The sequence below is a fragment of the Python bivittatus genome, unplaced genomic scaffold (assembly GCF_059951505.1).
Source record: "Python bivittatus isolate LINGU-HERP-01145 unplaced genomic scaffold, Pbiv_v1 ctg000100_np1212, whole genome shotgun sequence".
Classification (NCBI taxonomy): Eukaryota; Metazoa; Chordata; class Lepidosauria; order Squamata; family Pythonidae; genus Python; species Python bivittatus.
The window spans coordinates 2,603,993-2,617,357 of NW_028277038.1; the positions used below are offsets into that span (position 1 = coordinate 2,603,993).

Sequence of the window (13,365 nt, forward strand, 5' to 3'; positions counted from 1 at the left end):
TTAGGCGAATAGCCCGTGACCCACTTGTATTCTTCTGTTGAGTAGGAGGATCTTGATTTGCCCTCTTTTGACCTGATCTCTTGTCTTTGCGTGTTGCTAACAGAATTATATATATTGCTAACTCAGCTTTCAGCTGGCCTTGCAAGATGTGTTGCGCTCGAGGCTGAGCACATGGGGTTTAGTTTTCAATTGCAAATGTTCATTCCTTTCTGGGCAGCCTCGCGTGACCCAGGAGCTGTGGGCTGGTTCTTGGTTCTTGACTGCAAATTCTTGCCTTGCAGAGATTTGTACCTGTTGGTCGGTAGAATGTCTGGGGAATAAGAGCTGGGGGTCTGCCGGTTAAGAAGAACACAGTTTGCACAACATACATGACCTGATTCCTGAGTTCACCCCATTTTCTGGATTGCACAGTCCATTGAATGGGTTGTGTTCAAATGTGCTACACATCCCCCCCCACCCCAAAGTCACCAAGCTTAAAAAATAACTAAGTTTGCAAGGTGTGTAAATGGAGCTGCAGGTTTTTTAACAGACCTGCTTAAGCCTGTTGTTGAATATAGTCGAGCATGTTAGAAACCTCTTTGATTAAATGCTTTTAGATGACTAGATTAGATGCTTTTCGAATGACTTAGATGGCAATCTCCATGTAACTATTTGGGAGTACGTTACATTGACCTCATTCTGTCTTCAGAGTAAACATGCGTAGGATTTCATGACTTCCCACATCATAATATAGCTTGTTGAGTATGCACTTTCTACTTTCTGCGCTGTATGAACCCAGATCTCTTTACCACTGTTTCATGGTTTTGAAACCTTCTGAATATACTACACAGCACACTGAGTTGTAAAGCTTGGTTTACAAACCACAGTGGGTGGTGTCACCAAACCCAACTCAGTACCGAACCAACAAGCAAGGTTATGGCTAAGTGCAGTGCGTGAACTCAGCGTTAGTTCTTTTAAACAGTAACCTTTTAAAGCTCCAGTGGTAGGGCAAAACTTACTTGGGCAAGTTTTGGAGTACAAGATGCAGGAAACATCCGGCCAGCAGTGGTGAAGAAGGTGGTGTCTGGTCTGGCACTCAGCCTGGGGTCGAGATTCCTCCAGCTGCTCTTACTTGAATGCAGAGGAGAAGGCTGAATACTGAACAGCGTTCTCCTGGAATCTCTTTCCGTGGCCATGGGTGCTAATTTCTTGATCATACGCAGGCAAAACTGTCTTTTCTCCTCCTCAAGTTCTCGCAGACGGCTCCGCTTCTGTTGTTCCAGTTTCTTCACCATCTGTGGAAGAAGGAAAGAGGAAGAAAGGCAGAGAGTGTGCCCTCAGCTAAGGACCTCTCTCCTGTTTCAGGTAAAAGGAAATGTTGGCTGTTGGAATCTAGACGTCAAGAAATCAGAGGCTGTAGGTATTCCTGCAGCTCAGGGTTTCTCAACCTTGGCAGCTTTCAGATGGGGGGACTTCAACTCCCAGAATTCCCTTGCTGGCTGGGGAATTCTGGGGGTTGAAGTCTCCCCATCTGAAAGTTGTCAAGGCTGAGGAACCTTGCTGTAGATTAAGGAGGAGGACATTTAGCATGAGATGTAATTAGAGATAGACTGCTGGATTGCTTGTGGTATCTTGGCATAGCTTTTTCACGCCCCATTGTTTTCACAAGCCATGGCAACAGTAAACATACTTTTATGGGGGTACAAAAAGCTAAACGAGATTTTAAAATCCACGAACTGGAGGAATGCTGTCTTGCAGCCCGAGGAATGAAAATGGCGCATTTCTGAGTCGTCATGTTTGGCCAGCTGTTGTTGGCAGATCCTCTGGTTTTTGAAAAACATGAACGAACTTCTGCCAGCCTCAGATCTGTTGCCACCAGCTAGCCAGCATGTGGCACACAGATTGGAGCTGAGGACTTAGGAACAGCAAGACCCAAATTCATGTCTTCCTTTGACCACTCACTTGACTTTCTCTCATCCCAGCCTAGCCAGCATGGTCGGGAGATTAAAATGTACATGACTTAAGTTCTTTAGGCCAACGTTGGCATATAAATGGAATGAAGAAATAATGTACTTCATATTTCACACACATGCATTGCAGGAAGGACAGTGAAATGGGTCGTCTTACCTTTGCGAACTCCTTCTGCTCCTTGATAACCTTATTCTTCACTTGCTGAGGCACTGTCATCAGATCTGCAAGGCAAAGGGAGTAGAAAGAATCATTCTTATATAAAAACATCAGAGAGATTTTGGGATCACCGTCGGTGGCCATTTTTCCTTGATTGCACCACTGGAGTCCCACGGTGCTAAAATCTTGGAATGGGGTAGAAAATAGATGTTTCTCTTCTCTTGGAAAGGGCTGGATCAGAGTGATCCGCTGGCAGATAAAGACCGTGCTTTCAGCTGAGGGCACAGGCAAGAGGATATCCTGGTTTGCTGGCCGAAGGCAGCTGGATTAATTCCCACCCGCTGTGCATCAGCTAAACATTGACTAAGGGCTTCAAAGGAGGTCTGACTAGTGAACCTTAATCTTTCAGAAGAAAGCTCCAATTACTGTATGCCCAGCTTCATCGCCACTTTGTCAGGAGTCGGGCGGCATATAAATTTAATGTTATTATCATCATCATTGCGCAGAAAATATTTTTCAATATTGTCTTGAATTGGCTATGCCAGGTACGAGTTTATGTATGCGGATATACTTTTGTTCCATGGTTACGCCGAGATTCAGACCAACCCAAATTAAATAAGGGTTCATGCCCACTTGCAGGGCATTCCAGTAGAGCTTTGATACAGCAATTTTCGGCTACCAGATTTGCAGTTAGAGCGATCTTAGGAACGTCTATTCAGAAATCTGAAACTGAATGCATTTCTCCTAGATAAATAGAAATGATTATAGCCTGATTAAGGAGAAACTTTCGTTCTATGTAATCCCCAGGAGCTCCTTGTGGGCCAATCTGTTTGCTTGGCTGCCGTTTACATATGTATTGTTATTTTGTTATTTTATGTTTTTAACGGCTGTTCACCAGCCAGAGTCATGACGTTGAGATGGGCCGCATATAAATTGAAATAGATGAATAAATAAGCGCCAAAGGATTTTGGGGGCCTGCTTTCGATCGTTTCTCACCAATGTCCTTTGCGGCAGACGGTGAAGAGGTGGATTGATTTTTAAGCGGCAGGAGCAGCTGCCGAGGAGAAAATACAGAGAGTGGGTTGGAGTTAAATGTCATGGCTGTGGCTGATGGGAACTGTCACCCAGTACATCTGGAGGATGTCAGAGGCCGAAATCTAGATTATAGGTGCACGACGTTTGATTTGGGAAAGAGAAGATTGTAAACTTGGCATGGGTAGCCAAGCCATCTGTCACGGCTGAAAGAAATGCAAGCATATCTTGATGACGAGCGTCAAGCAAAATCTTTTTTTTTTTTTTTTGGCAGCAAATCCAGAATAGTGCTCCAGAAGAATCAGTGAATTTTTTTGGGGGGGGCAGGATTTATCTTGCAGTGTTTCTGAAGTGTGGAGTTGTGATTGTGTATGCACCCCAGCTGCACCTAGAGTTTCATAAATGTGTGCGCTCAGCCGGACGGTCGCACGTTCCACGATCTGACCCTGCCAGCTTTCCAGCTCGCCTTTGCAAGCGGGAACACTCCAAATCCCAGAACTCCCGGGGCGAAGGTGGCCCTTTATAGGCGCGAGCCTGTGCGAAAGGAATGATGGGAGTTGTAGGGCAGCCTGAATCTGGAACGTACCACTCCCACAGGGTGGGGGGATAGTTACAAGAAAGGGCCTCCTCTGTCTTCCTCTCTACCGCTCCCACCGAAGGCGCGCGCCTTTTTCTCTCCTTATCTTCCGTTCGCAACGCAGCGGGACACTTCGGGCTTCTTTTTTTCCTTTCGCGCAAGCCTTTCGCGCTTCCTCAGAGGCGACCTGGTTCCTCCCGGCCATCTCCATAGCAACCGAGGGAGGCGGCGGGCAAGATGGCGGCGGCGGCGGCGGCAGCTCGTCCGGCAGCCCGGCGCGGCCCGTCTTAGCCTCGCCATGACCCTCCGGCGGCTCCTTTGGGGGCTGTTGCTACTGTTTAGGGCTGGGGCCCAGGATGGGGACCACGGTGGGTGGGGAAGCATTGAGGGGGAGCCCCGAGCTGTGGGGCAGGCAGAAGCCCAACAGGTGCCGCTTTAGGCCGCCATCGCGTTTCCGTGATTTAGTTCTGCCTGCCCCATAGCTGTGAAAAATACAGATTTCTTTTTCCTTTTTAAATGACTTATCTCATAGTCAGGCTGACACAATCCGTTTGACCTGGTTGCTGAATGAACCCGTGTTTTGCGTTTGCACGACGCAATATTTTCCGAGCTACCCAGAGGGGCAGAGTTGGTATAACATGCTGAGCCCCAAAAGGAATAATAATAAAAAAACACTATCCAAGTTTAGCTTGTGCTGTCCTGGGTAAGCCTCTTAGGGGGACGTGGTTAGGAGAGTTTCAAAATGTGCTGTTTTTTAATTTCCCTCAGTTGGGTTTTTCTGGCTTCATGCTGTCCTTGGGGGACAACAGCACCCATCCAAAGCCTTCAAAGAGATGCAGCCAGTTGTGCAGGTTCAGCTCCCCTAACTCCATTGTTTGCAGCTCAGAGTGATTGCACAACACACAATCTCCAAAGTGCTCTTATGCTGCCATATATTTCCTTAACTTTTACTGATGGTTATAACTGTAAGCTAAAAGAGTTCTTGAAGAAATTGACAAAGACCTTTAATCTCAGAGGAGTGTAAAACAGAATCTTTAGGGAGAAAATGTTTCCCAAAGGTTTATGTTTGCTGAGGGATAACACTAATACAAAAAATGGTACTGATTTGTGTGTTTAGATTTCCAACCTTCGCTTATCCACATGTCTGGGACAATTGTCACAGCTTCGTTGACCAACAGTCAGGCGGATATTTTCTCTCTTGCTGTAGCAGACAATGAAACTGGTAAGGATCCTTCAAAACCATTTGGGGGATGGCCCCAGGGAGCTCTGGAATTCCAGAGAGCCTATGGAGGAAATTACTTTCTCTTTTGCAAAATGAATCTTCCTAGCAGGAATGATGCTTGAGAGATGATAATACATCGGATCTATTGTTTTCTGCTCTCTTTTAGGATCATTGCCTCTTTCAGATTGTAGTGGGAGAAACAGAACAGATGACTGGAGCTTGCAAGTCGTGCATCAAAGGGTTAGCAGAAAGAATGATTTTCCTCTTTCCAGTGCCAGTGAAAGGTCTTAAATCAACTTCTTAAGTACCTCATGTGATTCTTCCAGCAATTCTTGAACTAGATTCTTGCCTTTGGTTGATTGCCTTAGGAGTTGCGATAGTTCCCCCCTGCTCCTCGGTAGGGGAAATTAATGTCCTGTAAATGAATATATAGCTAACAATCACTTACAGAATGTTGAGCATTTTCTTGACCATTGCAGTAAATGGAGGAGTGAGATCCACATAAAATATTGCTGTTTTATCCTTCCATTGGCTTGACATTGGCCTGGTGTTCATAGTTATTTCATAATTGGTAAAGCTTTCTCTGTTAATTGCCAACTGTCATACTCTGTATTTCAGAATGTCTCCAGGGTGACAGTGTCCTTGACCAGGCACCTGCAACTGTGTGTCTCAAACGTCACCGATTGCTGTGTGGAGGCACTGTGCTTGCTTCAAACTTTGCAGGTCTCAGCTTGTCAAGATGGAAAGGTGGTGGCCCGCCTTTTAATCCAAGCAGAAATATATGCTAATACGTCTTCAGGAAACACGACTGGAAACACAGAAGGTATTTGATTCCTTCTAGCTGTATGTGGATGTTGAGAACTTGTTCATGGGCCTCACACCACAGCTGGGATCTGGAGAGGTCATGGTGATTTCAGTTTTTGTTGCAACATCTTCCCCAGATGACATTCTTTCAGAAATGATGTCTTGCATGAGTGAAAGAAAAGTGGTCTTTAACATGAATTTATATAATCAATCTATATCACTGCCCAGCTCACAAATTGGAACTCTGGACAGCTAAAGCAGGTTTATGGAATATGGTTCCAGTTAAAATGAATGAGACGTTTGGGAATGTCTGAGCCTTCTTCAGCCAGAAACTCACGTCCACCTTTAGATGTCTTCAGCATAATGTGTGCATTCAACCAGCAAACTGCCTCCAGGTGGGAGGCATGTTTGCATGCATAAGGAGGCTTCAGTTGTTGAGAAGGGAGGCACTGAAAGAAAAAGGCATTTCTTGAGATTAGCCCATCAATCCTCATCTTTTCTTCTTTAACAGAGAATGCAACGATGATCCCCAATCAAGTGTTTCACCCCTTGGGCTCCTGTCCCTGCAATCTTACCTCAGGAGCATGTGATGTTCGGTGCTGTTGTGATCTGGTACTAATTCTGTCTTTCATTTGTGTAGCCCCAGAAAGCTCTGACATTTCTGAAACAATGACCCACTATTTTAACTGCAGTTGCTGCTTTGGGATATTCCTTAAACTGAAAGATTTAATAATTGATTATATGAAAAAGCTAATTGATGGAAAAGCTGGGGTGAGCTTTCTGGATTAGGAGCACCAGAGGCCTCCTCCCATGTGTCTCACTTACCACTTGCTTTTATGAAGGAATAACAGAGGAAGCTTCCTTAGACCAAGTTCAACTTTTTGTCTGGCCTAGCACCGGCTGCTCTGACTGGCAAAAGTGTTTCTTATCCCCCCTGCTCAGTTCTTCTAAGTGGAGAGGATGAGATTGAATCTTCTGCAGGTCAAGTAGGCTCTCTGCTAGTTGACAGTCGTTCCCCTAAGATTTGCCTGTGATGCTACTCAGTCTTGTTAGAACGGCATCAGGCTGATGCCAGCTCTTCCTTCTCTTTCAAGGACTGTACCCCAGAGATGAAGCAGCTTTTTGAGGGCTCGTGTTTTGAAGGGGTGTTTGGTGGGGACGTCAATCCACCTTTTGACCAACTGTGTTCCGTCAAATCAGGAAGCTTGGCTCCTGACTGGTTCCCCTTCTTATGTGTGCAGTCTTCCCTTAATAATTCACCTTTTCTTGGGTACTTCTATGATGGTTCTACGTAAGTATGGAAACTCCTCAGAGATTTAGTGTGCACGGGGCTGTAAAATAAGCATTAGATAAGTGTGAAGTCTATTACTATAGGGCACGTGTTTTGTCTGAGTGCATGTTGTATATTATTCCACCTTGTGTGATGCATGAAAGAGCTAGTTGCATCAGTAATGTGCCCTTCATATGTGTTGGACTGCAACTGTGTAAGTGTGAGAAAAAGATGAAGTGTTCTGCTTGTTTGCTTTTTTCCCAAGGCAATGCTATTGGTGAAGTCTGAACTAATGATCTAGACCAGTGTTTCTCAACCTTGACAACTTGAAGACGAGTGGACTTCAACTCCCAGAATTCCCCAGCCAGCCATGTCCACTCGTCTTCAAGTTGCCGAGGTTGAGAAACACTGCTCTAGAGTCTGGCTTTAAGTTGGGGAAGACAACCATGGTTCTTAGATGGTGCTGCCAAAATGTGATGGCAAAATGGTTACATCTCAGTATGTATTGTGTCAGTCTGTTTTGGGGGCAAGGCTGGGAATCATAGTACCCCCATCTGCTCTAATCATCGTATAAATAGTTCTTTAAATTTTATTTGCAGTTCTTCATTCCAAGCCTCTTCCTTTAAGCTTCCATTGCAAACTGGTCCAGGAAAACTATCGAACGGTTACAGGCAAGGGGATCCTATCCTGTCTGTTCCTAATGACTATTTTACAGTTCCACAGGTAATGGCAATCCTCTGGTTTCTTTTTCTCTACATTAAATTGTTGTAGCTGTTGTTGTTTTGGAGTGGGGAAAAGGGGATTAGGCAAAAATAAACCTGATATCCTATTCTTCTTGTGTAATCCAGTCATTCATAGCTGGACAGTGTGCAAGAAATGCCCCCGTTTCCTTCCTTCGGAATTTTGAAGCTGAATGTGTTGCTACTTACAAGGAGGCAGGAAGCGTTGCCTTAGATATAGTGATAAACAGTGGTGTTGGAGGTACGTGGTTTCGGCTACAAATGATGGAGCTGTTAGTCTTTTCATGCAAATTGTTTTGATGGCACTTGCCTGAATGCAGTAGTTGCCTTTGCTGAAGTAAGGCAAATATCAGCTGTATTAACATTAGATCTTCTGTTTAATGGAAGATTTAATCCCCTTGGGTTTTTTTCCTTGCCAGATGACATCAAAGCAGAGGTGACCTCTGAGAACCAAAGCTCTGTCTTGGTCAGTGGTGCAGGTAAAGGTGAACATACGTGGAATGAGATTTTTATATATAGTTATAATCAGTCTTTTGAAACGTTCTAGTAAAAAACCGCAGATCCTATATGAGCGCTTCCCTGTGTTCAGAATGCAGAAATGTGAGCTTTGCTGAAGATTACATCATCACATGGGAAGGCAAAAGAATAAAAGGATTGAAGATCAAAGTCCTTTATGGGGTGATCTGTCCAGAAGGTACTAAATTTCTTTTAGTCCAAATTTTCTTTTTTACAATATTTGTTTTTCAGTAAATGAAACATTACCAATGTAATTTGGAATCAGTTGTCACAGCTGGTTTTTTTTTAATATTTGCTCTGAAGTATCCTTGCCTGTGGTTTATAAAAATCACAGATGAAATCTATTCAGCTTGAGAGTGTCTGTCTTTAAATAGAGAAGCAGAAAAGAGCATTTAATGGAAAACGTGCTGTTATCAAAACTCAGGTAATATTGCTTGGATTCATAGTGCTCCCTGCCATAATGTTTGATTTTGGCTTAGTGTGATGCAGGAACCCAGTGATGATTGTTGAAGAAACAGTGGTTAGAACAAACCGTTGCTGCCTGTAGTATATTAAGCCAGCCAATGCTTCTAAAAACAGTTGGATAAAAGTGGTGGTCTCTCTCTTTTACAAAAGAATATTTGTCTTTGTCAGAGACGATAACGCAGAAATTCACCGTCACATTTGTGAGCGCAAACGTTACAAGCGTGGAGGAATTCTCGGGGAATCCAGGTGATGTGACTTTTTGGTGCAGAAGACACCCAACGGGGTATTGATGGTCAACAGGGGTGATGCTTCGGTTTCTTTTCGTTCATGCAATATGTTTGGCAAGGGGTTGCATTTGGGAGCTGGGCTGTGTAGCTAACCCCTGATTGTTTCGCTGACACCCAGGGAAAAAACCTTCTCTGTTGACAACTCGCCAAGAGTTTCTTCTTGACAACTCCTTGGAGGAAAGGGGTGTGGTGTGCGTACCAGCTTGACCAGTTCTAGAATATTTCATAAGAATGCCCCATGCTTGCGGACAATGAGGGAGGAGATGTGTTGGTTTGGGACAAGTTCTAGCAGAATGAGGACAGAATGTGAGAGCCTTTGAGCCTTAACAAAGCAGATCCATATCTACTCCAACGTTTGTCTCCAACCTTGTTGGAGCTGTAAGTTACTTCACCACTGGCCCCGTTCTGTGGCTCCAAGGGACGGTGTGCAAAAAATCTGCTAAATAGCATTTGGGAGATTATTAAGTCTAGCAAAACTGATACTATTATTCTGCAATATTGTTTACTACATATATTTGAAGCCTCAGGCAAAATCTTTTGTCTGCTACCCAGGTTATCAAGTTGGCAAGCCAGTTAGAGCAGCAAACCTGAGTTCCTTGGATCCTGTTACCACTTTAAAACTTTGGAAGCCTGGTACTGCTTTTTGATAAAAAATACTATAGAATTGCAAGAGAAACAAAATGATGTCAGACATCCATTTTTTATTGTAACATTCATTCAGGGCTTTACTCATGTTTGTATGGAGGGGGGAGTAAAAGCGACTGGGGTTATATTTTGCTAAATTAAACTTATGAATATATTCTGTGCTTATTTTATCTATGGCAAATATATTGTTCCTGTCCTTAGGAACAAGACCCAAAAACTTTAATATTATCTTATATGTTTGCTTTCCTGTGAATGGATGCAGCAGCGAAATATTGAAAAGTCTAATATTAAAAACCTTTCCTAAAAGATTTGACTTGTATGATGTCTGAGAGGGGAGGAAAAATCAGTAGTTGAGGGTCCTTCTGTTTAAATACACTGGAATAAGAGTTTGGGGAACAAGATTCTCAAGCAGATGTCTTCTTACTTAGATGGCAAGAACTTGTGTTCATCAGGAAATGTGACACCACTTTTGTTTGGACTCGGTTCCATTTCTGGATGCATTGTAGAGGTGAATCTTACAGACAGCTGCGCACAGTTGAGGTGAGATGAAATTGGTTTCTTCTCTCTCCCTCCTCCTTAATTTCGAAACAGTGTAGAAACTCTCATCTTACACTGAAATAAAGGGAATTTAACTGTTTATTTCCGTATTGATTTCTGAAAGCTGGCATGTCTTTTTTTTATATTACAAATAATATGAAATAAGCTATCAGGAGGAAAAAAAGCAACCAACCCATTTATATTGCATGGCTCTTTCTTCCTAGAGAGGACATTGCCGCAAGACTTAATTCCTTGGTGCAAGTGAGCCATGTCGGAAAAAGAGGCAATGCCCGTAAGAATGTCCCAGATGATTGGGTGGAAATCATCCGTGAGTAGTAAGATTTAATAGCAACAAGTTAATTCCTGGTGTTTAGCTTTTGTTTAAAAATATTACCATCCTCTTACAGTTTTCATTATGAAAGCCGTAGTCTAGCTCATGGTTACTCAACCTTGGCAACTTTAAGAGGTGTGGACTTCAACTCCCAGAATTCCCGAGTCAGCCATGTTGGCTGGGGGAATTCTGGGAGTTGAAGTCCACACATCTTAAAATTGGCAAGGTTGAGAAACTCTGGTCTAGCTAATGGAAGAAGCACAGGCTTAAAAGATAATTATATTTCTATATTAATTTATAGTCAGATGTTGATATTTTAAATAAGTTGAATTATTTTTTGGAAAATGAAGTGAATTAAACAATTCTGCCTTTGTAAAACTCTATGCTAAACAACTTGTTTTTAAAAGGGGGATGTTGAACGTTTTCTCTTTTAACGGTGAAAGAAAATGATGAATTGCTGAGCAGCTGGTTGGTTAACTTCTCAGCATATAGATTTTTGCCATTAACAGGTTTAAATGCAGTTTCCAGTACAAATGCAAGTGTTGGGAGTTTAACAGGAATCTGTCTTGATGTTCCTGCCCACTTGAATATTCAGATTATCACTGCTGATGTGGGTGCAATAGAAGGGATTGCACAAGAAGAGATACTTGGTGTGCAGATTAGGTATGTAAAATCTTATTTGCATTTGGCAGACTCAGATCTTCTCTTTACATTCTCAGTGGTTTCCTCCACGTTTAGGAAAAGATTCCTCATCGCTCTTCATATACGCCTCTGATTTCTTTCCAATTGAAACGTAACTATTCCGAAATGGCTTGACCTGTTGCAATCAGAAGTGCGTTCTATCCCGAGGAGGAATAAAGTCTCGTTGAATTCTGAGATGGATGCATATCACAGAAGTTGAGCTGTTTTCTATTGCATCACTGTCCTTTATTTTTGCTGCCATTCAGAATGCCTGTTAGGAGAAATGCTGCTGTGCTGAGTACTGAAACTTTGTCATGTCCACCAGGAATCCTAGTTGTCTTCGTTTATAATATTACTAGGTTAAAAACATGGCTCTTCTTACGTAAGAATATTTATAAAAATCAGATATGTGACAGTGCATGGTCTTCTACTTTCTGGTTGCGGTTCCCATTTACAACAAAGACTTATCTCTCTGCTTTCAGTTTTTCAACAATAACTTGGCAAGTTCCATGTCCTCTGGCTTGTCAAGAGAAAGTGAGTTCCCTTCCCATCTCTGTTGCAGTGCAGTTTATTAAAGTACCTGCTCAGCCCCCAGTTCCAAAGACAAGGTAACTCTCTAATAGAGCTGTAAATCTATTAGAAGTTTCAGCGAAAGTATTAGGGAAACAGAGTATCTGATGTGCTAGAAAAATGGGGTAGATTTTGAGACTAAATAACTTGAAGCTACTTACACAAGCATTGGGGACTTACGTAGCAGTATAGGATCAATACAGAAGTTGCATTATATTTGGTATGGAGGAAGAATGATAGAGACAGAGAATAGGCAGACAAAATCTGCCAAGCGCAGTCTGAGGAATTTCCACAGAAGGATGAAGAAATAGTGATGGGGCAATTTCCATTGCTTGATTGCTCCCATCAAGCAGAACATTGGGCTAGAGCCGAGTTTCTCAACCCTGGCAACTTTAAGACGGGCAGATTTTAACTCCCAGAATTCTCCAGCCAGCATAGCTGGCTGGGGAATTCTGGGAGTTGAAGTCCGCCCATCTTTAATCATCACAGCCAGAGACAAGTCCTTCTTCCAGGGTAAAGGCATGTTATTCCAAAGCTGGGATCCAAAGCACAACTGGCTGAGGAATTCTGGGAGTTAAAGTCCACCCATCTTAAAGTTGCCAAGGTTGAGAAACACTGGGCAAGAGGGAAAAATAATATGAATGCTGTATAAGAGAAACTTTGTGTCTTTAACTTTAAGCGATGAGCCATTTTTCTTTGCAGTTGTGCCACAGCAACTCTGTCCTTAAAATTCTGTTTAAACTTTTTGCAGATTTCAAATTAACTACACGGAATATGACTGCAGGAGAAATGATGTTTGCTGGCCTCAACTTTTTTATCCCATGACATGCTACTACACCGGTAAATAAAGTGTCGTTCACCTGATGTGCATTTCGGGTGCTTGATTTCCAGTTGATCACCAAATCACTTGGGTGGGCAGGGATCTAAGTAGGGAGATGTATTCATTAGAGGAATTTCCTTTTTTATCTGCTCTGTTGGTAATCATAGCCTGAGCATCACACTTGTTGTTTAGACTGTGGCAAGAAATGGAGCTTTATTGAGGGATCCCAGCTTTGGAATAACATGCCTTTACCCCGGAGGGACTTATCTCTGGCCGTGATGATTTATATACTGAGATACCCTCATTCTAGCAGAAGCTTGTCTGCATTGCGGCCTTATCCACTTCGGTGCCAAATCCAGGGGAGGCTCTTCCAAGGTTCATCGCGTTGTACTGTTCCTTAATCTTTGCTTCAAACTCCTTTTCAGGAGAACCGTATTCGCACACCCTTGCCAAAGGCCTGGTGCTGGTTTTTTTCGTCCTCGTGGCCGCTGTGCTGAGCGAACCTTGGAATGGAATCCTCCGCCTGTGGAACAAGCCCTGAGCCTTCACGTCACCCGGAGCAAAGGGAGACCTCTTGATCGCGCTTTTCTGTATTTTTCTCACACGCAACGCACGCATTTTACGGAAAGAGAAAGCGCTGGGCATTTTCCCTAGGTGTATTTTCTTAGAAAGAAAGGAAGAAAAAAAGAATAAAAACACACATGGACAAAATTAGAACAGCGTTGCGATTTATTTGTTGTGATCACACCCCTTTATCAACAT

At 43.1% G+C, this 13,365-nt stretch overlaps 1 protein-coding gene across 3 annotated transcripts; it reads left to right on the top strand.

The window, feature by feature from the left end:
• Window positions 1–1,218: 1,218 nt before the first annotated feature.
• On the top strand, window positions 1,219–13,314 carry TCTN2 (tectonic family member 2). Of its 3 annotated transcripts, none has more exons than XM_025164398.2 (18): window positions 1,219–1,344; window positions 4,833–4,937; window positions 5,104–5,177; window positions 5,556–5,760; window positions 6,253–6,353; window positions 6,836–7,032; window positions 7,611–7,734; window positions 7,860–7,992; window positions 8,171–8,236; window positions 8,341–8,445; window positions 8,901–8,978; window positions 9,572–9,652; window positions 10,093–10,204; window positions 10,426–10,529; window positions 11,042–11,195; window positions 11,696–11,821; window positions 12,535–12,623; window positions 13,029–13,314. In XM_025164398.2, exons 2-18 carry the CDS (start codon window positions 4,856–4,858, stop codon window positions 13,142–13,144), a joined length of 1,947 nt encoding a protein of 648 aa, XP_025020166.2. In that variant the 5' UTR covers window positions 1,219–1,344; window positions 4,833–4,855; the 3' UTR covers window positions 13,145–13,314. The 3 variants fall into 3 exon arrangements, with proteins under 3 accessions (XP_025020166.2, XP_015742960.2, XP_007424721.2); XM_015887474.3 differs by lacking the exon at window positions 1,219–1,344 and adding an exon at window positions 3,820–4,083; XM_007424659.3 differs by lacking the exon at window positions 1,219–1,344 and adding an exon at window positions 3,822–4,083 and having other exon boundaries at window positions 8,171–8,230.
• The last annotated feature ends 51 nt before the right edge of the window (window positions 13,315–13,365 follow it).